We start from the raw sequence: 24,406 nt of genomic DNA on the forward strand, positions 1-24,406 counted from the left end.
TGGTAGATTTGTCAGAGTGTCTGAATGCTCTGTGAAGACCAGGATGGCATAGTGGTTTGAGCCTTTGACTGGGACTCTGGAGAGCAAGGGTTCAATTTCCAGCTTGCTCATCAAACCCACTGGGTGAGCTTGGGCAAGTCACACTCTCTCAGCCTCAGAGGGGGTCCATGACAAACCCCCTCTGAAGGAACTTGCCAAGAAAAACCCAGGATAGGTAGACATATGTCGGAAACCACTTAAAGGCACAAAACAAGAGCGAGAGTTATTCCTCCTCCTTCTCCCCAATGGCTTCAGCACCTTGGATAGCTCCTTCAGAGCTCATAGCACATTGCTCCAATGCCAACCACCAGTTGCAGTGGTTTTTGTTGTTGCCTTTAAGTCATTTCTGACTTATTGGAGAGCCTCTTGTGAAGACACACCCAACTAAAGGTGGTGGCAGGTTTGGGTGTGCAACGCCGGTACCCTGGTGAGATCAAACTCTTTTACCCAAAAAAGGCTCTGAAGCTGAATGTAAAGTTCAAAAGGGGGAAAATTTAATTTAAAGGACAAAATTAAGAGTTTTCTCCTCCCCAGCTCTAAACAAAGGTACTTTACAGTTTCAGCAATCTTCCGGATGTCATCTTTCTGGGTCTGATGTTAGTTTGCTCCCCTCACTCAATGGAGCTGGTGCAGGGTCCTTCAGCTCCTGAATTCTTTATTCACTTGTTGTTGGTAACCAATTTGGCTAAGTACTGGTAACTAATTCGGCTAACTTGGTAACTAAAATGGCTAAAGTGTAAGAAATGCCCTTTCCGGCTGTCTGGGCTTGTTTGCCACCAAAAGACAGCTCTCTGCCTGCTCACAGCAAAGACTGCTCCCAACTAAAAGCTTCCAGCTACAACAGAGCATGCTGGGAAAGGGCAAACCAAACCTGGAAATAATGCAGGGGATCCTACAGCTCCTCCCACAACTAATACAAAGAACTTTTCCTACACTAAACATACTATGGCCTGAACCAATGTGAAAGAAAATGCAGGGGGAGATTCAATCAGTCCTGGCAGGACATCACACCTCTCATGGAGTTTTCTTGGCAAAATTTCCCTGAAGCTGAGAGTCTGTGACTTGCCTAAAGCCTTCCAATGGGTTTCATGGCAGAGCTGGCACTTGAGCCCTGGTCTACAGTCCTCTAGGGATGCATCTACACTGGAGAAATAACCCAGTTTGGACCCGCTTTAACTCTTTCCTGGCTCAAGAATCTGGAATTCTCGGAGGTGGAGTTTGTTGTGGGGTCCAGGGCCCCCAAACTCCAACTCCCAGAATTCCATAGCTTTGAGCCAGGAAAGAGTTAAGAAAGCAAGAAAGGCAGAAGAAGTCTACATCAGTTCCATCTTCCTGGGCCACACCTGCCGCTTCAGGGGCTCTTGAGAAGGAGGATCACGTCACCAGCTTTGCAGGGAAAAAAGTGGGGGGTGAGAAAAATCATTAAAAAATAAAGGGGGGGGTTCCTTTAATCCAAAGGATGCAATAGATCCATCCTTTTGCACAGAGGCAGGGCTGCAGCTGGAAGAGAGTGATCCGGCTGCAGCCTCCTCCTCCTCGCCTTGGCTTTGCCTCTCTCTCTGTCTCCCGGAGGCTGGGGCCCAGGTTGGCGTCCGCACGGGGGGCACTGCAGCGATCCCGGCTCCGCCCTCCTCTTGCAGACAGACAGGGACCAGCCAGAGTCACGTGGGGCTCCTGACATCCCCCCTTTTCCCCCCCTCCCATCTTTCTCCCTGGTCTCCTCCCTGAAAGAGAGAGAAGCCGGAGCCTGACGGTGCCGAAAAGGCAACGGATGGCCCTGGCCCCCTCCTCCTGCCTCTCCTCCTCCTCCTCCTCCTCCTCCTCCTCCTCCTTTTTCTCCTTCCTCCCTTCCCTGCCTCCTTCCCAGCCCCGCTTTGGCCAAGGCAGATCTCCTCCCGAGCTGGGCTTGGAGGCGACCAGGAGGAGCAAGCGAGGCCAAAAAAAAAAGCAAGCCGTGCAGGTAAAGAAAAGAGAGAGATGGAGAGAGATGGAGGGAGGGAGAGGAGGGGAGGTTTGGGGGTGGAAAATCTCCCCTTGATTTGGATCTTTGTGGGTCTGTTGGGGGGAGAGGGTTGTCTGTCTCTCTGTCTGTCAAGGATGCGCCAAGGGAGATGGGTTGCCTTCTGCTGCCAGCCTTTTTTGTTGTTGTTGAGATGGAAGGGAGGGATTCTGAAGGGAGGACATCCCAAGAGGTTTGGGGGTTTATCAGACCTTGGGAGATGGAGGGTGAGGGGTCTGGTTTCAGAGAATGTGGGGTAAGGAGGGGGATCGTCCATCTCAATATCCCCCTTTTCCACCTCCCTCTCCCCCAGTCCTCTCTCCTCTTCCCCAACGTTGGCACAAAAATATCGGAAAGCTGGTGGTTTGACTGGAAGCGGGTGTTTTTTCTTGGGGGTGGTGGTGGTGGTGCTTCTGCTTGAATTGGGATCCGTTGAAAGGTGGCTTGGAGGGAGGGGATCTTCAGCAGGATCGCCTCCTCACCTATGCTTGCTAAGGGATTTGGGAGAAAACTGCCCTGATTCCCTCTTTGGTTTTTGGAAAAGGAGCCTAGAAGAAGACGGAGGAATCGGGGCTGAAAAGCAACTGCTTTTTTTTTTTTTTTTTTTTTTTTTTTTTTGCGGGGGGAGGGGTCCCTCAGGTAGAAAGGGGATAATAAACAAGCAAGCATCAATCACCCGTCCTCAATATATATACACACACACACACACACACACACACGTATATAGCATCAATCAACTCCCTTCCCTCTCTCTTTCTCTCTCTCTCTCTATATATATATTGAGGTGTTGATTGATGTTTGCTTATTTATTATCTTCTATATATGCATATACATTTACACACACACACACATATAGCATTAACCAAGCCCCTTTCTCTGTAGTTGATTGATGCTTGCTTATTTATTATTCCCTATATATAATATACATTCATATATGCATCAATCAACCCTTCCCTTTCCTATATTTATATATTGGGGAGTTGATTGGTGCTTACTTGTTTATTATTCCCGATAGATAGATTAATAGTCATAGATACAGTACACACACACACACACACACACACACATCAACGTCCCCCAGAAAACAGGCAAAGAAAGCAATTGATACTGGAAACGAGGAGGCAAGAATCTATATGTGAGAAAGAAGGAAAGGAGGGGAGAATGAAAGCAGTCTCACTAGAGAAAGAAATCGGGGGGGGGGGGGGTGCGAAGGGATCGCCTTGGAATAAAAGCCCTTCTTCGCTCCGGGGCTGCAGCAAAGGTTGTTTTGGGAGGGTTTTCCCTTTCTCTCCCTCCCTCCCTTTATTATTACCATTATTGTCACTATTGCTATTCCAGGCTGTAATGCGTGTGTTCTCCGGGTCTTTCCCGCACTCGATGGAGAGCAGGATGCTGCCCACTCCCCACTAGATACGTCCAAAGGAGCTGCTCTGGCGGAAGGCTGGCTTGCCTTCCTGGACCCCTTGGCGAAAGCCTTGCCTGCTCCCTCCCTGCTTTAATCGCCCAGGAGGGGCACCTGTGGCCACCAAGACGTGGCTTTAATCACAGGTTGTGGCGTGGGAGTGTTGTGTGTGTGTGTGTGCGTGTTGAGGTAGAGAGAGAAAGAGGATGGCTATCCATTTAAATCAGTCTTGAAGAGGGATCTCTCCCCTCCTTAATCTCAGTGTCTCTCTCAGCTGATACTTGTAGGGACCACTTTGCCATTCACTTCTCCTTCCTGGCTCACATGTGTCTCTGTGTGTCGTGTGCGTGCCTCTGTTCACGCAACTTAACCTTGGAGAGATCCCAGGTTTCTCCAGGGCAAGCTAGGTGGCCACTTAGGTGTAACCCTCCTTCCCCATTTCTGTTCCTGCAGTCAATCTTCAACTAGCTAGATTCCTTAAAAATACACAGACAAGAAAAGGTGCCCACAGCAGCGACTAGAGTCTCCTTTGTGATAACATCTAATAACACAGCCATTCACTTGCGTCCAGAATGCCTTCCTGGATTGGCTTTGAAGCACCCAACTCCCTCTCCAGCCCCAAAGCACTCCAGATTACATCAATAATATGAAGCAACTCCAACCCTCTCACCCAAGCCATCCAGCCAGGGAACTTTCTCAAATACATCACCAAGACCTCTGCTGGACTATCTATGTTCTCCCTTTCAGGCAGAGCAAATGCCATCAGGAGATTTGCTTTCCCCAGGGGACCTTCTTCTGTTCTCACACAAATGTTACTCATTGTTATTATTATTTTTTGAGAGGGTAGACTCTCCATCACCTTGTTTTGTTTTTGTCAAAGCTGCAAGGTGGTGCCAATTCTCCCCCTAGATAAGACCTCATGCACACACACACACACACCTTTCCCCCATCCCCTGAGTCCCTTCCCAGTGTCAGGATGTGTTGCAAACCTGTCTCACATTCACAAACACAGTGACTCTCCAAAGCTTCCTTCTGATGCAGACAGCCATTATGACAGTCATCCCTTCTGATATGGACAGTCATTAATGAGGAGAGCCTGGCATCCCACCCTATGTGCGCACACTGTTGGCAACACCAACACACACGCACACACACATGCACACAGCCCTCCCCGCCCCTGCAGTTCACCTGCCCAGCAACACAACCCACTTTCCAGAGTCCTTCATGATGCAAGCAGACACACACCCATCCAAGCAGCAACACCCACAAAGGCCAGCCCTTTCATGGCACCTCTCTCCAGCACCAGCATCACAAACACCCACCACAATCCTTCCCCCCCCCTTTCTTTCCCTTTCCCTTGATTTTTGCACATTCAATCCTTTCTTCTCCAAAACACCTGGTTGAAAGCTCTCCTCCCCTGTGTCACCCTGGAGCAAGAAGACCATCCCTTTCTAATGGAGGGGAGAAAGCCAGACAGACTAGAATATAGATAGCCAGCTCCTTCTGCAGGTCTTGGCAAGGCGCAACATCCACACATGCCTCCCTCCCCACCACTTACCAGCCCCATACACGACAGGCAATTCTCTCTTGCTTCAACACAAGTTAACCCTTCCTTGGCCATTCCCCCTCCTCTCCCCTTCTGCGCAAAGATGAATGCATTTATTCCGTTTGGCTTTTATATTTCACCCCCCCCCCCCCAAACCCAAGCAGTGCATCCCTTCCTGGATGTGTTGGCTTTTAAGCCTTCAGCTTTCACCCTCAATCTCTCACCTAAGCACCCCTTTCCAGGCATTGCTCTTACACAGCCATCAATTAACAATTTCTTGCACAATTTTTAAACATGATTCTCTCTCTCTTCCATCTCCCTCCATTCTTGCTTCTCTCTCATCCATCGCCCTCCATCCTTCCTTCTGTCTCTTCCATCTCCCTCCCTCCCTCCCTCCCTCCATCCTTCCTTCTCTCTCTTCCATCTCCCCCATCCTTCCTTCTCCCTCTTCCATCTGCTTCCATCCTTGCTTCTGTCTCTTCCATCTCCCTCCCTCCCTCCCTCCCTCCCTCCTTCCTTCTCTTCCTTCCATTTCCCTCCCCTCTCTCTTCCATCTCCCTCCATCCTTCCTTCTCTCTCTCTCTTCCATCTCCCTCCATCCTTGCTTCTCTCTCTTTCATCCCCCATCCTTCCTTCTCCCTCTTCCATCTACTTCCATCCTTGCTTCTCTCTCTTCCATCTCCCTCCCTCCATCCTTGTTTCTCTCTCTTCCATCTCCCTCCCTCCATCCTTGCTTCTCTCTCTTCCATCTCCCTCCATCCTTCCTTCTCTCTCTTCCAGCTCCCTCCATCCTTGCTTCTTTCTCCTCCAGATCCCTCCATCCTTGCCTAGACCCTCCAGAATTTTCCATCCAGCAAAAAATTCCAGATTCTCAGGGAGGGCTGTGGCATTGCTCAGCGGCAGAGCACATGCTTTGCATGCAGGATCTCTTCCATCTGGTCTCTGTAGTGAAATCCCTGGCCTCTTATCTCAGAGATTCCTCCCTCCTGTCCCCAGATCAAGAACTCTGGAGGAGTCAGAGGAGGAGACCATCTACAAAGGCCCCTATCCAGCTCCCTTTCCAGAGCCTGTATTTTGCACGCATGAGAAAGGGAGGGGGAGCATGAGGTGGAGGAAGGGGAAGAACATGGCTTTCTGCATGCATAGAAGAAATGCTTGCTTCTTTTGTGAGCTTTTCCGAGGAGCACATCTATCATCACCGCCACCACCATGGGCTTGGGGCTGTTCCCTGGCAAGGCACATGTTGGGATAGAACTACATTTCCCAACAGCACATGTGGTGCATGGAGAAAATCCAAACAGGAGGAGTTCTCCAGTTAGGATGTCAGACATAAGAGAGGCAGAGTGGTATAGTGGTTTGAGTTTTGGACTAGGATTCTGAAGAGCAGGCTTTGAACCTCCGCTCGGCCATGGAAACCCACCGGGTGACCTTGTGTGAGTCACGCTCTCAGCCCCAGAGGATGGCAAGGGTAAACTGAAGAAGCTTGCAAAGCAAACCCCATGATAAGGAGTGGCCATAAGTTGGAAAATACTGGAAGGCACACAAGAGCAGAGAAAGGAAGGGAGAACATGAAGCAGGTCCTTAGTAAGAGGGAAGGAATCATAGAATCATAGAGTTGGAAGAGACCCCAAAGACCATCCAGTCCAACCCCATTCTGCTATGCAGGAACTCACAATCAAAGCATCCCCAACAGATGGCCACCCAACCTCTGTTTAAAGAAGGAGACTCCACCACACTCCGAGGGAGTATGTTCCACTGTGGAACAGCCCTTACTGTCAGGAAGTTCCTCCTAATGTCGGGGTGGACTCTCTTTTGCTGTAGCTTGCATCCATTGTTCCGGGTCCTGTTCTCTGGAGCAGCAAAAACAAGCTCGCTCCCTCCTCAATATGACATCCTTTCACATATTTAAGGAGAGAAAGAGAGGGAGAGTGACCGAGTCCCTGATGGCTATTTGGTCCATACGTTGCCCTCCTTCTTCTTCTCCTCCGTCTCTTTCTCCTCCTCCTATAATCATAATCATAATAATGATGATGTATTTATATTCCACCTTTCTGTGGGACACAGCCCGGGCGGCTTACAGTTAAAATGATACAATTCTTCTTCTTCTTCCTTCATCTCCTTCTTCTTCTTCTTCTTCTTCTTCTTCTTCTTCTTCTTCCTCCTCCTCCTCCTCCTCTTCTTCCTCCTTTTTCATCTTCTTCTTCTTCTTCCCCCTCCTCTTTTCCTCCTCCTCTTCTGCTTTCTTCTTCCTCTTCCTTCTTGCTCCTCCCCACTCCTCCTCCTCTTCCTCCTCCTCTTCTTTTTCCCCCTTCTGCTCCGCTCTGGACCCCACAACAAACTCCAGCTTCCAAAATTCCATAGCCTTGAGCCAGGCAAAGAGTTAAAGCACTGCCAAACTGGGTTATTTCTCTGCTGTGGATGCAGCCTTTGTCTCTCCTCATAGGGCATGGCGACCCCCTAAAAGTGAAGGGACGCCACTGCTCTTCAAACAGCTGCTTCTTGGCAGAAAAGGGCAAAGGCATTTTCTGACTCTAAAATGCTGAAGGGATGGCGTGAGGGGAGCAAAGGAGGAAGGAAGAGAGGCCCCAGGGCGATTCTTCTTGTTTTTGAAAAAATAAATTTGAATTTTTAATTTATATATTTCTTTTAAAGTTGTCCTTAAAAGCCTCACTCTTTACCAAATTAGCCACTTCTTTTTTTAAATTTTATTGACAAAAGAATTCCATTCCACACATACAAAGCACAGAAAATAGACATAAAAAAGTGGAAAGAAAGGAAATACATATAAATGTCGCTACTTATTTTAGACAGCGATGCTTAAACGGCTTTCTCTATTTCTATACATTTGATACACTATACTTCTAATTCATGTCTTAAATAATAAATCTTTTCTATTTCAAATTTTACACTTCAACCCCATGAAACTATGTATTTATAAATGCACTGAGCAGTGCGTAAGGTATTATATGTTAAAGGTATACTTTTGATTTTGCTAGTTGTGCTATGTCACAACTGTAACCACAACGTTCGGTGATATGCAGGGATTACAATTAATGAGTAAAAAAAAAAGGATTGTGATTAATGAGTAAAAATAAAACAAAACATGACTAAAGGTTCTGTATGGTATGGAATGGGAGGAGGTCAATAGTGGGGATTACTACACACCAGGTGACCCCCACCCTTAGGGACTCCACTGGGTTCCGGAAGAGTGGAATGAAGTGACCACCACCATAAACTGGGCCACCTAAGAAACCACCTTCCTCTATCTGCCAGATCCCTGGCTGGAAAGGGATGGAGGGGATGACTTGACAGGGGGAAGCTAAAGGAGAGTGAGGGAGCCAGCTCTCCTTGGCACTTGGTGCCAACTCATCCCTCCTCTTGCTAGCGGCAGCACTCCAGGGTGGCTTATAGTTTGTTGTGGGACCAGAGCTTTCTGACAGAGAAGGCTGAACATCTCACAAAACTACAAAGCCCAGAATTCCATTGCACTGAGGCATGGAAGTTAAAAGTGTGTCAAACTGCATTTTTATTTCTGCAGCGCAGATGTAGCCCAACTCTGAAATGCCCAGGACTTCTTCCTTATCTCATGTGCAACAAGTATATTTTGTGCCTTTTGGTTGGCCGATAAAGACATCACTGATGGATTTTTGTTCCACTACCTATGACTTTTGCCCTTGGCTTTTGCAACCTACATATAGTCATTTCCCATACCCCATGCTCTGCTCTGGTGCCACAACAAACTACAATACACATCCCAGGATTTCCATAGCACTGAGCCATGGCAGTTCAAGTGGGCTCAAACTGGATTATTTCTCTAGTGCAGCTCAGAAGTCTCTGTGGGGTTGTCAGCCCCTCAAGAGGTGATGAACTGGCACTTTCACTGCTGCTTTTGGCAGGTGCTGAGAGTGCTTGCTAGCCTTGTTGATAAGCCTCAGAGAGAGAATGAGAGAGAGAGTGAGAGGGAAAAAATAGATATATACTTCTTTGGCAAGACAGATCAGCAATATTAATTTTTATATATGTAGAAACATTTTTATTAAGCTTATAAAACCATAACAGACACATAATACATATCCTTTTTCATTTATACATCTGTGGCACTTTTAATTACTAACAACATTACATATCAAATAATACTGACATCGTGAAGTCAACAGCACTCATACTTTTTTGTGGGTTTTTCGGGCTCTGTGGCCTTCTTCAGAGATGCCAGCCACAGATGCTGGCAAAACATCCGGAATAAACTCTTCTAGAACAAAGTCACATAGCCTGAAAAACCCACAAAAAACTATAATACTGACATCTCTTCTCTTCACATTCTCCAACCATCTTTCCACTATCTGTTTAGCAAAGATTTCATCATCACTTTTATCCTTCCCCCTTTTATTTCTCTTTCTTCTTTTCTCTCCCTCTTCTCTCTCTCTCTCTCTCTCTCTCTCTCTCTCTCAGCAATATTATCAAGTCTTAATGCAAGTTCAACTTCAGCCATTTCTGGAGAAGAAAGGCTTGGAAACAATTAGCTTCAGTTTGGTTATTCAGGGCAAACATGCACGTTTTTTTGTGGTTATTCGCAGTCTCTCCAGGATCTAGAACAGACTTGTCTGAAAGGCCACAAATGCTTAAAAATTAATGTCTTTTCCTCTCTTTCTGTTTCTCTGCCATCTCTGTATCAGCATCACTGATACTGTATCATTTTTTTGTGTGTGCCTTCAAGTCCTTTCCATCCTATGGTGACCCTGTAAGGCAAACCTATTTCAGGGTTTTCTTGGCAAGTTTCTTCAGAGGGGTTTTGCCATTTTGCCATTGCCATCCTCTGAGGATGAGAGAGTGTGACTTGCCCAGGGTCAACCAGTTTGTTTACATGGCCGAGTCAGAATTTCAAACCTGGTCTCTAGAGTCATAGTCCAACGCTAAACCATGCTGGCTCTCTGATATTGTCTCAGTAATACAAAAATACCCAAAAGGCACCAGCTCTTGTCTGGTCTTGGAAGCTAACAAGGGCCTGCTCTACTTGGATGGGAAACTGCCAATGAATATCAGGATCTGTAGGCTAGATTCAGAGGAAGAAACTGGCAAAACACCTCTGAGTATTCTTTGGCTAAGAAAATTCTTTGAAATTTATGAGGTTGCCGTAAGTCAACAGGCATCTTGAAAACACATAACCAGTACATATGTCTTGGGAATTGCTGCCCACTACACATGTTTGGACTCTAACTTCCATGATTCTTCAAGAACCTGACAGACTAGGGCTGATGAGAACAGCAGATTCCCATCCTGGAGGACCACAGACTGACTATCCCAAGGTGTGTGTGAGATAGATAGATAGATAGATAGATAGATAGATAGATAGATAGATAGACAGACACACACAGACACACACAGAGAGATGAATTGGCTGAATGAAAGTAAACTGTTGACCTTCACCCATTTCCCTGTGTTTGTTTTTACTTCAAGTTGTTTCTTATTTATAGCAACCCTAATCTTGACAAGAAAATCTCACCATGGGTTTTTCTTGGCAAGATTTGGTTTGGCATTGCCTTCCACTGAGACTGAGAGAGCGTGACTGTCCAAGGTTACTTGGCCAAGCAGGGAATCGGACCCTGGTCTCCAGAGCTGTAGTTCAACACTCAAACCTCTATGCCATTCTGGATCGCCGTATCTGCCCACTACTGACAAAAGGCCTTCTGACCTTCCTGGGATCAGTTCCTGTTCATAATCTATCCCTAGTAAATCCATGCCTCTATTTCCCTTATTGTCTTTCTTGGCTGGCGGTAGAAACAGTACCTTGTGAACATTCTGTTAGTACCTATTGTGTTTTCCTTCTTCAGAGTTCTGTCCCCTTTCAGCTGTCTAGATGTGAGCTGCAGATGCATCTCACCTGCAGCAGACATAGCCTCTTGTGATGCCATTTCACACCCCAAATACTGGAGCATATTTTAATTTAAGAGAGTTAATTTCTGTCATTTTAAACCCTAAAACCCCTAGGTTTTCTCCTCTTGTCTCGTTGCACCCTTAATTCAAAGGAATACTTCAAGGAAAAGAGATTCCAAAATATGAATTCTTCCCTTGGTTTGTACAGCTCTCCTATGATATCTTTACTTGAATCTGCAGGAAGGATAACCCCCTTGTTTTTCCTCAGATGTCATTGTTGTTTGCCATGAAGTTGTTTCTGACTTATGGATTTCTTGGCAAGATTTTATTCAGAGGAGGTTAGCCATTGCCTTTCCCCCAAGGCTGGAACAGTGTAACTTGGCCAAGTGGGTTTCATGGCCAAGCTGGGAATTGTATCCTGGTCTCCACAGCTCACTAAGTCTCAGCGTTTCATAGAAAATGATAGGCAGAGCTATTGAATTGCCCATATATTGCTAATCTAATATCATAGAATCATAGAGTTGGAAGAGACCACAAGGGCCATACAGTCCAACCTCCTGCCATGCAGGAAATCTAAATCAAAGCATCTGTTTCTGTTATAGAGAAAAGAATTATGGAATCACAGATCAGTAGTAGATAACATGCTTTACATGCAAAAAGGGGAAAAAAAATACCCAGCAACTCAGGTTCAGCTTCTGGCATCTGCAGGCAGACATGGAAAAATCCAAAATGCTTTTCACTATCATCTTTTTGTATTTTCTGGAACCAACAATGTATTAAAATACACAGAGAAGAAAAACAAAAGGAAAGCAAAGGAAAAAAAAAACACTACCCTATGAGGGGACCTAAACTATCAGTAGATGCATCCTCCATTTTTAAGTTACAAGATGTTTAAAAAGTAGCAATTGCCTTGACTTGTGATGGGGAAAATTGTATTAAACTACTGTGCAGAAAAAAGGTAGCATTTTTCAAAATATAAACCAACAATTGAAAAATATAAACCAACAATTGGGTGTATTGCACCCAATATATGGGGTAAAACTTTTTCCCTCCTTCAGCTTAGGCTCTTAATGAATGTCACAATATAGAAGTGCTCCTCATTACAATGCCATGCAATGGATGGTTGAGACAGAGACACTTGTAGTTATGGTGCAATACAAATTATGGGTGGCAAGGGGTAGTTGAAATACTTGAGGCATATCAAAGAAGAAACGGCATTTGATAGCCTAGGCACAGTCTAGGGAGCATTATTCTCTGATATTGCTGCTACTACCTTCAGGCTGCATCTGATTTGCTGTTACAGATGCCTGAATTCTGCTGGAAGACAGCTAGGGCAGTAGGGGGACACCGATGGCTATACTTCTATCACTGGAAAGAGATCAGAAAATGTGAATTATGCATGATGTTAAAGATACAATTGAGAGCATTTGTGGGGGAGGGGAGTGGGTTGTGTCTTAAAATGTGCAAATTTATCTAGTCACACATAGCCTTAGCATGCACACGCACTCACAGATCATGTCCAAGAATGGGACTCTGCAGTATGTGGAAACATATGCAAAATACAGTTCTTTATCCTGTAGCAGCAAAGGTTACTTGTGCTGTGGTTGGTATGACATCAACAATCTAACTGAATCCATTTGTGTATGTGTGTGTGTTTCCTTGCAATAATGGATTGTTTCAAAATGAATGGTGGCAAGGGGAGAGGAGAGAAATATGCAAAGACAATGCTGTTTCTGCCAGGGAAAATAAAACAGCCGTAACACTGTGGAGGTTCGTGGTTTGGTTGCTCCTGCTGTGATTTTATCTACATTACATGATTTAAAAAATTGTAAAGGAGGAATAAACAGTTCATATTATGCAATAATACCATTGAAGGACGGATAGCATGTATAACTTTATATTTAACCATGTCTTGTACTTGAGTATAATGAAATATCAGGAAACATCTTTTAATGGTCCTTCATATTGTAACAAACTATATGCGTAATAGAATCATTTTCAAGAATATTGTGCCCCCAAATTACCAAAGCAAACAGTAACTTCTATTGGATTTGTCATAAGAAGGGTTTTAAGTACAGGGTATTAAGTATGTAGGTTTAGTTCTATTGCAGCAGACGAAGCTAACATTGCCTGTGGTTATATTTACAGCTGTTGTTACCCTCACCCTCCTTGTAGCTTCATTGCAGTCACACAATTCTCAGGGTTGCAAATGTAATTTTATTTATTTTTTGTTGTTCTAAATCTTTACAGATCTTTTTTATTTTGAAAAAGAACACAGTTGGGGAAAAAAACCCTCCAACAATCAAATGCTGCAATCTTCTTAGTTTTGGCCTTACAGTAGGAAAACAAAACTGGAGCTGTGAAGCTTTGCATAGCAAGTAGCTTCTGAGTTGTCTGACAGCAGCTTCTGGATTTCAGCCCCGTCAAGAAAGAAGAGGAAGAAAAATATCCTGGTCTGCTTTATGGCAGGCAGTCCATGGTTCCTTGAAAGGTTTGGCTTGGAGAAGATTGGATTGGAATTTGACAATCGCTGTCTGCAGTGAGAAGTGAGCAGAAAACGAAAAACCTGGGGAAATAACACTCTTGGACAACATGACTTCTACATGCACTTGGATACTTATTCCTCTTTGTATGCTTGGATATTGAGCACATCTTTCTGGATTTGTGCATCCTTGGAAAAGACATTCTGGGTACATTGTGGGCTTTCCCACATCTGTATATTTTCCACTCATCTCCATCTTTTGTTTCCAGTTTGGCAAGATGGGCTTTTAATGGTATATTCTGCTGAATCACTGTTAGACACCAGGCTGAGAAGCCAAGCAGATGACTGAATAACATCTCTTGTGCCTTTTATTTTCTAAAGACCCTTTACAGCTCAAGCAAAGGTGCATATCTCTGGGTGCTTGAAATATTTGTTTTCTTCCTTTTTTTTTCTTTCTCTTTGAGAGAAGAAGATATTTCCATTGCAGGTGGACACAGGTGAGCTGTTCCTACTGGGGGTGGGGCAACTACGCCAGTCCTCCATAGCACACCAGGAAAATAAGAGTAAACCATCTAGTCTGAGTGGTTCCTGGAAAGATTTTACCCTGTCTGCTTCAACCCCCCCACCACCACTCCCCCCTCCTCTCCCCCCTCTCCCCCACCCCACCCCACGGAGAATGGGGCCTGTGCTCCTCAGGCGTGGAGGTTGCCTCCTGCTTTGGATGGCACTGCTCCTGGGATGCTGGGCTGAGCTTGGCAGTGGCCTAGAGTTCCCAGGGGCAGAGGGCCAGTGGACTCGCTTCCCTAAATGGAATGCCTGCTGTGAGAGTGAAATGAGCTTCAACATGAAGACCCGCAGTTCAAGCGGCCTGGTCCTTTACTTCGACGACGAGGGCTTCTGTGACTTCTTGGAGTTAATTCTGACTCAAGGTGGGCGCCTCCAGCTGAGCTTTTCCATCTTCTGTGCTGAGCCTGCCATCTTGCTCTCCGACATGGCCGTTAACGACAACCTGTGGCACACCGTAGTGATCCGCCGCAATTTTAAGAACACAACGCTATTAATTGACCAGGCTGAGGCGAAGTGGGTAGAGGTCAAATCCAAGCGGCGGGACATGACGGTCTTTAGTGGCCTCTTTCTAGGAGGGTTGCCTCCTGAGTTGCGCTCGCCTACCCTAAAAGTAACACTCTCCTCGGTGAAAGATCGGGAACCCTTCAAGGGATGGATAACAGATGTAAGGGTCAATTATACACAGTCCTCGCCTGTGGAGAGTCAAGAAGTGCGCCTGGATGATGAACAGAGTCACCTGTGTGCCAGGGATGATGTTTGTCTCAATGGTGGCGTCTGTTCTGTGCTCAATGACCAGGCAGTGTGTGACTGCTCTCAAACTGGCTTCCGTGGGAAGGACTGCAGTGAAGGTAAGGACCTTTTTCATCCTTGCCCTGCCAGCCTTTCCCTCAGTGAAAGGGAAGGTCAGGAGGTGGAGATTGCATGGCTTTTCCTCCCTATGAGTGAAATCTCGCAGCTGTGCTTTTCCCTCATCCATCTCATACTTGAACCTTTTGTTAAATACTCCAGCCCTTCTTCCTTGATCCCTTTGAATGATTACATGACCATTATCTTTGTCAGTTTTCAAGCAAAGCTGCAGGTTAGGTAGTGGCAGTGGGGAGAGACCAATGTCGAGGACAGGAAAGGTGTGGTCACTGGGAAAGGTGCATATTCTGATGAGCAAGATTTTGGAGTTTGGAATGAATTGCAGAGAATTAGATTAAGGAAGGGAAAGATGATTTGTGTGTATGTGTGTTTTTCATCTTCAAGTAGTGAACAATGTGGAATTATCCTTCAGATTTCCTCCCCCACATACCCTTAAAGAAACTGGTGTGCAAATTCATCCCCATGCCAGGTCAGATGAAGTACTAGGATTTAAACCTGTTTAGTCTCAAATGAGATTAAAGAACTTTAAATGAGAATATTTTTACTTTGCAAGTTTGTGGATTTCATTGCTGCCAGTTTTATTATTGTCCAGAGGCATGGGAAGAGAGGTGATTGGATTTATTCCTTGTATAAAGATAATGGTGAAATTGCATTTATTCTTCTTCTGTGGGGGTAGCTTTATTATTAATATTCCCAGATTGCTTGAAGTCATCTCAATGATTTATTTGTTCAGTTCTTTAATTGGCAAGGGCTATGAAATGTTGTGGATTTATAATTTCATACTAGAGCAAATTCCATTTTACCATAATAGAATTAGCCTATTGATATGTGAGTCACATGAAGAATTTATAAAACTGAAAAATGATTTTTATTGGGATATTTTCAGAAAATAATATCTGGGACAAGGGGAATCAGAAGATTAAAAGGGTGATTTCCCTTTCCCCCATCACACACACAAACACACACAGAGTGATCAAACCTTTATTGTTAGTGTCTACCCTCTTTTGGTAATGGATACACATTTCCCCCCTTTTAACATGCTTTGTAGCTGGTTTTCCAGCCTTCTTGAATTTGGAGAAATGATTTTTTGTTGTTGTTGTTGCACTTTGATTAGACATGAAATCACAGGCAAATTTGCTATAAATGACTATTTAGAGGATAGGGGATATATATTTCTGTACACACAGACACATTAAAGGAAATTATTTTCTTATCAAAACAGAAATGGAAATGATTCAGCATTTAAATTATATCTATCATAACCCAGATAAAGGTGTTACTTGAAAGACCGCATGCCAGTAATGGCTGAGTAATCTGCCTTTATTCCTTTTAATCCAATTCCATTGGCAGTAGAAAGGAGACATCACTTGTAGGTGTGCTTTTTATTACGTAAATTTGCTGTCTTCACTGTCCAGTACTTATGCTTTAATGTATCAATTCTTTATCTCCCATCTTTCAGGTATTAATTAAAATATTAAGCCTTTTTATTAAATGCATTCACAAATGCAGTTGAAACTGTAATACCTTAGTATAATAAGGTGTACCTCTCTTGGCTATTGGGAAAATGGCTTTGTTGGGTTGGTCTTTTTTGGCCAATGCTTGATTGCAATACAGTTTGAGACTTAAACGAGTTTTAATTGAATGTGGCCACCTGTATCTCTGTGTGTAGGATCTTGTTCCAGTTCAGAATGTAATGGATCAACTGATTTAGTCAATTACTATCACAATACCATTAATGTTAACAGCTAGTAAGTGATTTTACAAGCAGTGTTAATGCAGGTAATATAACGGCATAAAGACCAAAGAAAGAAAGAAAGGGAGAACATGCCACATATCTACATTAGAAATATGAAACAATGAAACATGAAACATGCCTCAACATTATATTCACATGTGGATGCTAGATATGGTTAAAAATAAACAATTTTAGAAAATGATAGTTAACTGTTTAATAGGAAATATCTATCTTTTGAACTTATTGTTGTGTGTCTTCAAGTCATTTTCAGCTTATAGTGACCTAAGGCAAAACTGTCATGGAGGTTCTTCTTGAAACTATTTGTTCAGAGGTGGTTTCCCTTTGCCTTCCTCTGAGGCTGAGAGAGTGTGATTTACAAGGTCACCCATGGGATTCAACCCCTGGTCTCCAGAATCATAGACTAACACTCAAACCACGATGAACTAGCTAGCTCTTAAATGTACAGTCCCATTTTATTTTCCATTAATTTTCATGGGTGTGTGGAGGATTGCAGGCTTAAAAACTAAGCACAAGGCTTTAATTATTGTAATGGTGAGGATTCTTCATCCCAGTTCTATAAGCACCACACAGGCTTGAGATGGGTAACCTTTTAACCTTTCAGATGTTTTTGGACTACAACTCCCATTAGCTCTTATTATTGTCTATGATGACTTAGACGTCTAGGAAATTTAAGTTGGAAAATCTCTGGACTGCCCATCCCTTATGTAAGCTGATTCAAGTGGAAAATGTACTCTTGTTAATGTACAGCATTGTACATGCTTCAAATTTCTTTCAGATAAAAGGCAGCATGCAATCATTTATGGAAAGCTGTTAGTCTGAGCCCTTGCCTCCTATTTGTTAATGAATACCATTTCAAATAAGGTAGCTTGCATAACAATGACAAGTAGCTCTTTGTATTGATTAATCAAAGGGCTGAATTACTCTGTGATTAGGTTACATTTCTTGTGACTAATTAGGGGAAGCAAAAATAAAATAGAAAGGGAACCTGGAGAGCCTGTTGTCCCATTAGGCATAAGAACCACACAGCTATTGTCTGTAATGGTTGATTTCTGGAGTTGGTTCTTCTTGAATTTGGCATTTTTGCACATTTTTTTTTTAAGTGGGTTTACTCAATGGCTGACAAAAACACTGCATGAAGATGACATATGTTAGATAATACTGTGTTCTGGATTGTATGAAGGCTCCTCATTATTATCATTTATGATTCACATGCACTTAAAAGGTACTGGCTGCTATTGTACATGGATGTAAATTAATCACAAAGTCTTTCTGGCTCTTAGAACTTCAAAGTATTTTATTAGCATGTGTCTGTGTGTGATATAATATTCCTTTTAAACAGTGGGTAAAATAATTGTTCATGGCAGTTTCGTTTTGACCCTGAAGGTTTTGTTTTGCAGATCACTGAGCAGAATTTTTAAACAACCTTGCTTGACATGCCAATATACTACAGAAGTAAAGAGCCATGATATCTCCAAAGTGTTATCTATTTATATAATGTTCCATATTTATTTGTATTACTAGAGAAAGTACCCAGCTTTGTGAGTGTTGGAATAGATCCAGTTTGAGATACAATAATCTCCAAGCAAAATATGTAGATGTCATAACAGGACCCATAGGATCCTCCTTATCTGAGTGAAGCCACATCCCCTATGCATGACCATTTCACAGTGTACTCTGTCAGTCCTCTCAGAGAGTAATCTCTCTGCTCCATACCTGGAAGCCATGTCTTATGAGGAAAGACTTAGGGGACTAGCTATGTTTACTCTGGAAAAGAGAAGGTTTAGAGGTGATATGACAGCTTTGTTTAAATATTTGAAAAGATGTTATACTAAAGATGGAGCAAGTTCATTTTCTGCTTGCCATCAGCACAGAACAATACAAATCACTGCATTCCCAGGCTCACACAGTATATACATATACCCACTTTTTCCAGGCAAGCATTCACTGAAGATGCCAGCCACAGATGCTGGTGAAACATCAGGAAGAAACTCTTCTAGAACATGGCCACACAGCTTGAAAAACCCACAAAAACTATGGATACTGGCCATGAAAGCCTTCAACTTCACGTTGTTGTGTATTACTGTTATGGACATTTGGTGTGGTATACACACATATAATTGTACCTGGTCTGGTATACCCACTCAGAATAGTGGGGTGTATGGCAGTTACTAACCAGAAACTGATGTTAAAGTCATGGCTGATAGATGAATTGAAAATATTGACCCAGTGTGTTATTAGAAATAGAGCTGAAACTATCTTTCTGCATGCCAAGGGGCTGGACTGGGTGGTCCTTGTGGTTTCTTCTGACTCAATGATTCTAGGATTCTACACTGACAAAAAAGCCTTTAAAGAAAGCAACCAAAATTATCAGGGGAGCTGGACCACATTTTCTGTGAAAAAGGCTACAACTTTTATGGCACACCACACACACACACCAGCTAAATAAGGGAACACACTACTACAGGTTTATAAAATTATTTACAGGCAGATAAAGGAGATAAATGTTTTCTCCTCTCTTGCCATATTATAACTTGGAATCATCCGCATCTAATGAAACTGATTGACAGGGTTTCAAAAGGATGGCAGTCTTCAACCAGAACTAAATTCATTTAGATAATTTGCTGCCATAAGACAGGGCAACAGCTTCAAATGGCTTTACAATGGCTTTAAAATAGACAAGTTCTTAAAGGAGAAATTTGCCAAATGCTTGCAGTTCAGTTCTGAATGAGGGACGGCTATTGCTGACATGAAATGATTCATGCTGATATGGAATTATAGAAAATGGGGTAGAAATTAATAAAATGGAATTCAATAGAGGCGAATGCAAAATTCTACCTCTATGCCACAAAAACCAAATGCACAGGTAAGGGGATACATGACTCAGCACTACTACATGTTGAAAGAATCGTAGGGCTATTATTGATAATGTGGTGAACATGAGCCAGCAGTGTGATGCTGCAGCAAAAAGGCAAATGCTAGTTTAACTCATGTTAATAGAAATATAGGGGCTATACAGTCCACCCTTTGGGATTGTCTGCAGCTGCCACTTTACTGGCCGGATTGGGGCTACAGCAACCCCAATCTGACCACTGCTCCCAAGGCTGTCCACTCCATAAAGTGTCAAGACATGCTGTGTGGTTATTTGTTGTTTTTGTTGCCTCTCCACCATGCATGTGCACTATCACATGAACACATCACCAGTATGCAATGCACCACCTGTACAGTGCATTGGTACATCGATGTGCACAGTGATACATTGGCAAAGCACAATCATGGAGACCCTCCTTATACATGCCCTCTTCACCATCTTTTTTCCTCTGTTGAATTGTCTGATTTGTGTATGTTGTAATTACATACATTGCATTATTGGCAACCTGCCCTGTTTGATGTACTTTCACACTTTTGCTTTGCCTCATTCCCGCACTGGTGTTGGGCAGTTTATATACACCAGTATGATGATGCATATTTTCTTCATTAAGTCAGAGTAGCAGAGCTTCTTTTTGCTCCAGTTTTTAATTCTGGAGCAGCTTCATTCACTTTGTGTGTCATCTAAACAAACTACTTCAAAGTAGTTTGAAGCTGCTTTATTTGGCCAGTGTGAATGTCCTCTTATGAGTCTGGCTCTATGAAAATATTTTCAAATAAATATTACCTCTTCAGAGAAATGAAAGAATAATAAAATCAGAATACATACCAGAAAAGTGGAACAAAGAATCCATAGATGCTTTCTTAAAAAGAACAGAAAGGAAATATCAAATAACCATGTAATTTGTAATCTTGCAAAACTTGGAGATATTGCAATACTTCCTGAAATGAAGAATGCTTTCAACCCAATGAAAAATGCTGATTCTTTTTGATGGACCTTATATGCATGGAAATTGAGGTTGATCATTTTTTTTGTTTTTGTTTTTGGTGTAGACAAGAAATGATTCCAAATCATTGTTAATATTGCTTTTATGCAACAATTTCCAGTGTGTTAGTTTTTCACAGCAAAACAAAAATTACAACAGTTCATATACAAATTAAATTCTGACTCCTGAACTTGTACTTGAATTGGATAAAGGCGTTTATTGCCACACATCTGTTAGTCTCTCATACATTTCACTGCCACATATGAGATTAATCTACTTATCTGTGTTAGAATATACTTGTTACCTTCCAACTATTGCTTTTTAGGTGACAACTATTAAAAGAATAATTCATGCTTGGTTTTGAGTTCCCTGGCATCCCTTTCCCACCAAAATGTGTATAAATATCTGCCTTCTGAGAGTGCTGCCAAACTGCAGAATTAATACAGTTTGGCACCACTTTAACTGCTATAGCTCAATGCTATTGAATTCTGGGGTTTTAAGGGGATTTTTTTTGTCACCAGGCATCTTTGACAAAGAAGCCTGGATATCTCACAAAACTACACATCTCAGAATTTGATAGCATTGAGCCATGGCACTTAAAGCAGTGTCAAACTGCATTAATTCTGCAGAGCAGATACAGCCTGAGATAACCCTTGATGCATCTAATGAAGCAGAGCCTGGAAAAGTTAATTTGAGGACTAGAACTTCCAGAAGACCCAGTATAGCTGGCTGGGGGAATCTAGAAAACATATTTAAACATTGATTGTTCCAAATTCTGAGATGATGTATGCTTCAATAGAAGCTTAGACCTAATAAAACCTGGTAGCCTGTATGATTTCACAAAAATCTTTCCTATTGCTTTTATCTTAAAAATCCTATATTAAAATCATGTTCCTTTTCATGAGGTAGTGATAGACATTTTAGTTATGTATCTAATTATTTAGTAAAATATTTATATCTCATCCTCTATTTAAAGATCTCAGGGCATTGTATAATAAAGTGGATTTTAAAAAAAAGATTTCCAAAGGCTGAAAATATATTAAATTATCTAATAAATTAAAAAAAACAGATTAAAACTGGTTAAAACAGTTTAAGATGATTTAAAACCATTTAAAACTGATTAGGTCCCAAAGGCTTTAATGGACCACAACTTTAGCACTGAGCATCAGAATGAAAGCAATATTAGTGCCAATTGTGTCTTCAAGGAGAGGATATTCTATAACAGGAGAGCTACAACAGAAAAAGTCATAGAATCACAGAATAAGAGAATCTTAGAGTTGAAAAGGACTGTGAGGGCCATCTAGTTCAACCCCCTGCACTGCAGGAATACACAACTCCTGAAAGATGCCCATCCAACCTATGTTTGAAAGACCTTAAAAGGAGAATACGCTGTGCTCCGAGGCAGTCTATTCACCTGGCAAACTGCTCTTACAGTGAATATTTTGATGTTTATTGTTTAGGTGGATTCTCCTTTTATGTAATTCAAATCCATTTATTCATTTTCTAGTCTCTGGAGCAGCAGAAGGCAGGCTTGCTCCACTTTCTATGTGACATCCCTTCATACATTTAAAGATAGCTATCATGTCACCTCTCAGTTATATCTACTTCAAAAGCTAAACATGCCCAACTCTCTAAGCAATTTCTTGTTGGTTTATTGATATAAGATCAATACATTTATTGATATAAAATACACATTTAGGCCTAAATCCAGTTGTTAGTCCCAACTATAAAATAGTGGGATCAACAGAAATATGTTTTGACTTATGATTAGTCTACTCCAGCTGGAATGACAATTAGCAAAATTGTCTGTTGCTTACTTTGAGAAGAAACCTAAGTTAACCCAGTCTGTACCACAAGTCTTCATAAACTGGGCCATCATTTTTCAGATTCTAAGCTTCTTTGCCTCACTCCTCCATACAAGCTTATCACTTCACTCCTACCTATATTTGCTTGTTGGTTTTATTAAATTATCTACCTGTCCACCTTTCTGTGTATCTGTGTGCGATTTGCCATGTGCACCATTCAGCTTTAAAATTTAATAATACAAACTAAATAACAATAAAAGGTCAGTGTATCCAGATAACTAGTATGGACACTTGTTTGAACTCTTATTCACACAGCAACCAGAAAAGGGATATCTACCTGCTTATTAGAAGTGGTTCCTTTTCTGGATTTCAGGATATAACCAATTTTCAGAGAAACAGCTGTGTCAGTCTGTTGAAGCATAAAAAGCAAAAAAGAAAATGTGGGGGAAGAGTCTAGCAGCACCTTTAAAACTGATTTATTTTTTTGCTTTAGGCTTTAATGGAAATCAATTCACTTCATCAGATGCACTGTTAGAGTAATATAAAATCACTCTTTCATAAATGTTCATCCTATTTTTCTACCAGATGATATGCTATTTGAAATTACCAATAACAACAGTGCTATAGAACATAATACAAAAGTAACAGAAAAAATAAAATTAAAAAACTACAACAAAACACTTTACTGAACTGCCTAAGGACCAAAGGTTACAAGAGAAAGGATGAACCCTTCTTACGGGATGAGTTACAGCCTGACAATACAGGCTGAGTCTCCTTTATCCGAAATGCTTGGGACCAAAAGTGTTTGGATTTTGGTGTTTTTTTGGATTTTGATATATTTTCATATACATAATAAAATATCTTGGAGACAGGACCTAAGTCTAAACTAAAATTCATTTATGTTTCATGCATCTTGTTCACATAGCCTAAAGGTATTTTAATAAACAACATTTAAAATAGTTTTGCGCATGAAGCAAAATTTGTGTACATTAAAACATCAGAACACACTATCCCAGCCATCCAAGAGAACAGTTTTGGATTTTGGTCTATTTTGGATTTTGGAATTCTAGATAAGAGAGACTCAATATATTGTGCGATATATCAAGCAACAGATACAAAATAAAAGACAACAATAAAATAAAGAAAAACAATCAGTTTACAGCATATACAGGGGTGAAACAGACTGCTTCGAAGGGGTGGCTTCAAGCTGCCCCTGCCAAAGCTGGATTGGGTCCATGGCAAGCACACACTGCTGCCCCAATCTGCCTTGAAGTTGGATGAAAAAGGAGTGGCAAAGATTTTAGAATAAGTGGTATTTGATGGCCTCTAGATTTTCTGGTGACCAATCTGGCTGCCATATTTTGTACTAATTGAAGTTTCCGAACTAGGCACAAGAGTAGTCCCATGTAGAGTGTATTAGAGAAGTCAAGTCATGAGGTTACCATTGCATGAACCCTTCCTTTACAAGGTGTAGCCTGATAGCAACCACTTACCAGTTCATGGACCATGCCAAGAACTATTGGGTCAGAATGCACAGGGAAGGCATTGAAATCCACAAACACCTGGACAACTTCAACAGGAAAGAAGAAACCCTTAAAGTGAACAAACTTTGGCTAACAGTCCTGAAAAACAGCAAAATCAGCACTCAGCAAATGCAAATAGAAAACCACCCAGGGTGAGGGGCTTTACAAGCAGACAATGATCATGGCGCCACAGTTCAAAAAGGACATTGAGAAACTGGAGCGTGTCCAAAGGAGGGCGACTAAAATGGTGAAGGGTCTAGAAACCAAGCCCTATGAGGAACGCCTTAGGGAGCTGGGTATGTTTAGCCTGGAGAAAAGAAGGTTAAGAGGTGATATGATAGCCCTGTTTAAATATTTGAAGGGATGTCATATTGAGGAGGGAGCAAGCTTGTTTTCTGCTGCTCCAGAGACTAGGACCCGGAGCAATGGATCCAAGCTGCAGGAAAAGAGATTCCACCTCAACTTTAGGAGGAACTTCCTGACAGTAAGGGCTGTTTGACAGTGGAACACACTTCCTCAGAGTGTGGTGGAGTCTCCCTCCTTGGAGGTCTTCAAACGGAGGCTGGATGGCCATCTGTCGGGGATGCTTTGATCTGGATTTCCTGCATGGCAGGGGGTTGGACTGGATGGCCCTTGCGGTCTCTTCCAACTCTATGATTCTATGATTCTATGATTCTTTGCATATCCTCCCACCTTGAGGT

General features: G+C 42.4%; 1 protein-coding gene across 29 annotated transcripts in view; it reads left to right on the forward strand.

Moving 5' to 3' along the window:
• Positions 1-1,765: 1,765 nt before the first annotated feature.
• NRXN1 (neurexin 1) overlaps positions 1,766-24,406 on the forward strand; it is a 1,287,731-nt gene continuing 1,265,090 nt past the window's right edge. For all 29 annotated transcript variants that reach the window (XM_089528929.1, XM_089528930.1, XM_089528947.1 and 26 more), the window contains exons 1-2: positions 1,766-1,999; positions 13,108-14,754. In XM_089528929.1, the coding sequence (XP_089385055.1) occupies positions 14,016-14,754 (739 nt within the window). In that variant the 5' untranslated portion in view covers positions 1,766-1,999; positions 13,108-14,015. The remainder of the gene's footprint in view (positions 2,000-13,107; positions 14,755-24,406) is intronic.

This window comes from Sceloporus occidentalis, unplaced genomic scaffold (assembly GCF_023333645.1).
Source record: "Sceloporus occidentalis isolate IW3139 unplaced genomic scaffold, rSceOcc1.0.p SCAF_6, whole genome shotgun sequence".
Taxonomy (NCBI): Eukaryota; Metazoa; Chordata; class Lepidosauria; order Squamata; family Phrynosomatidae; genus Sceloporus; species Sceloporus occidentalis.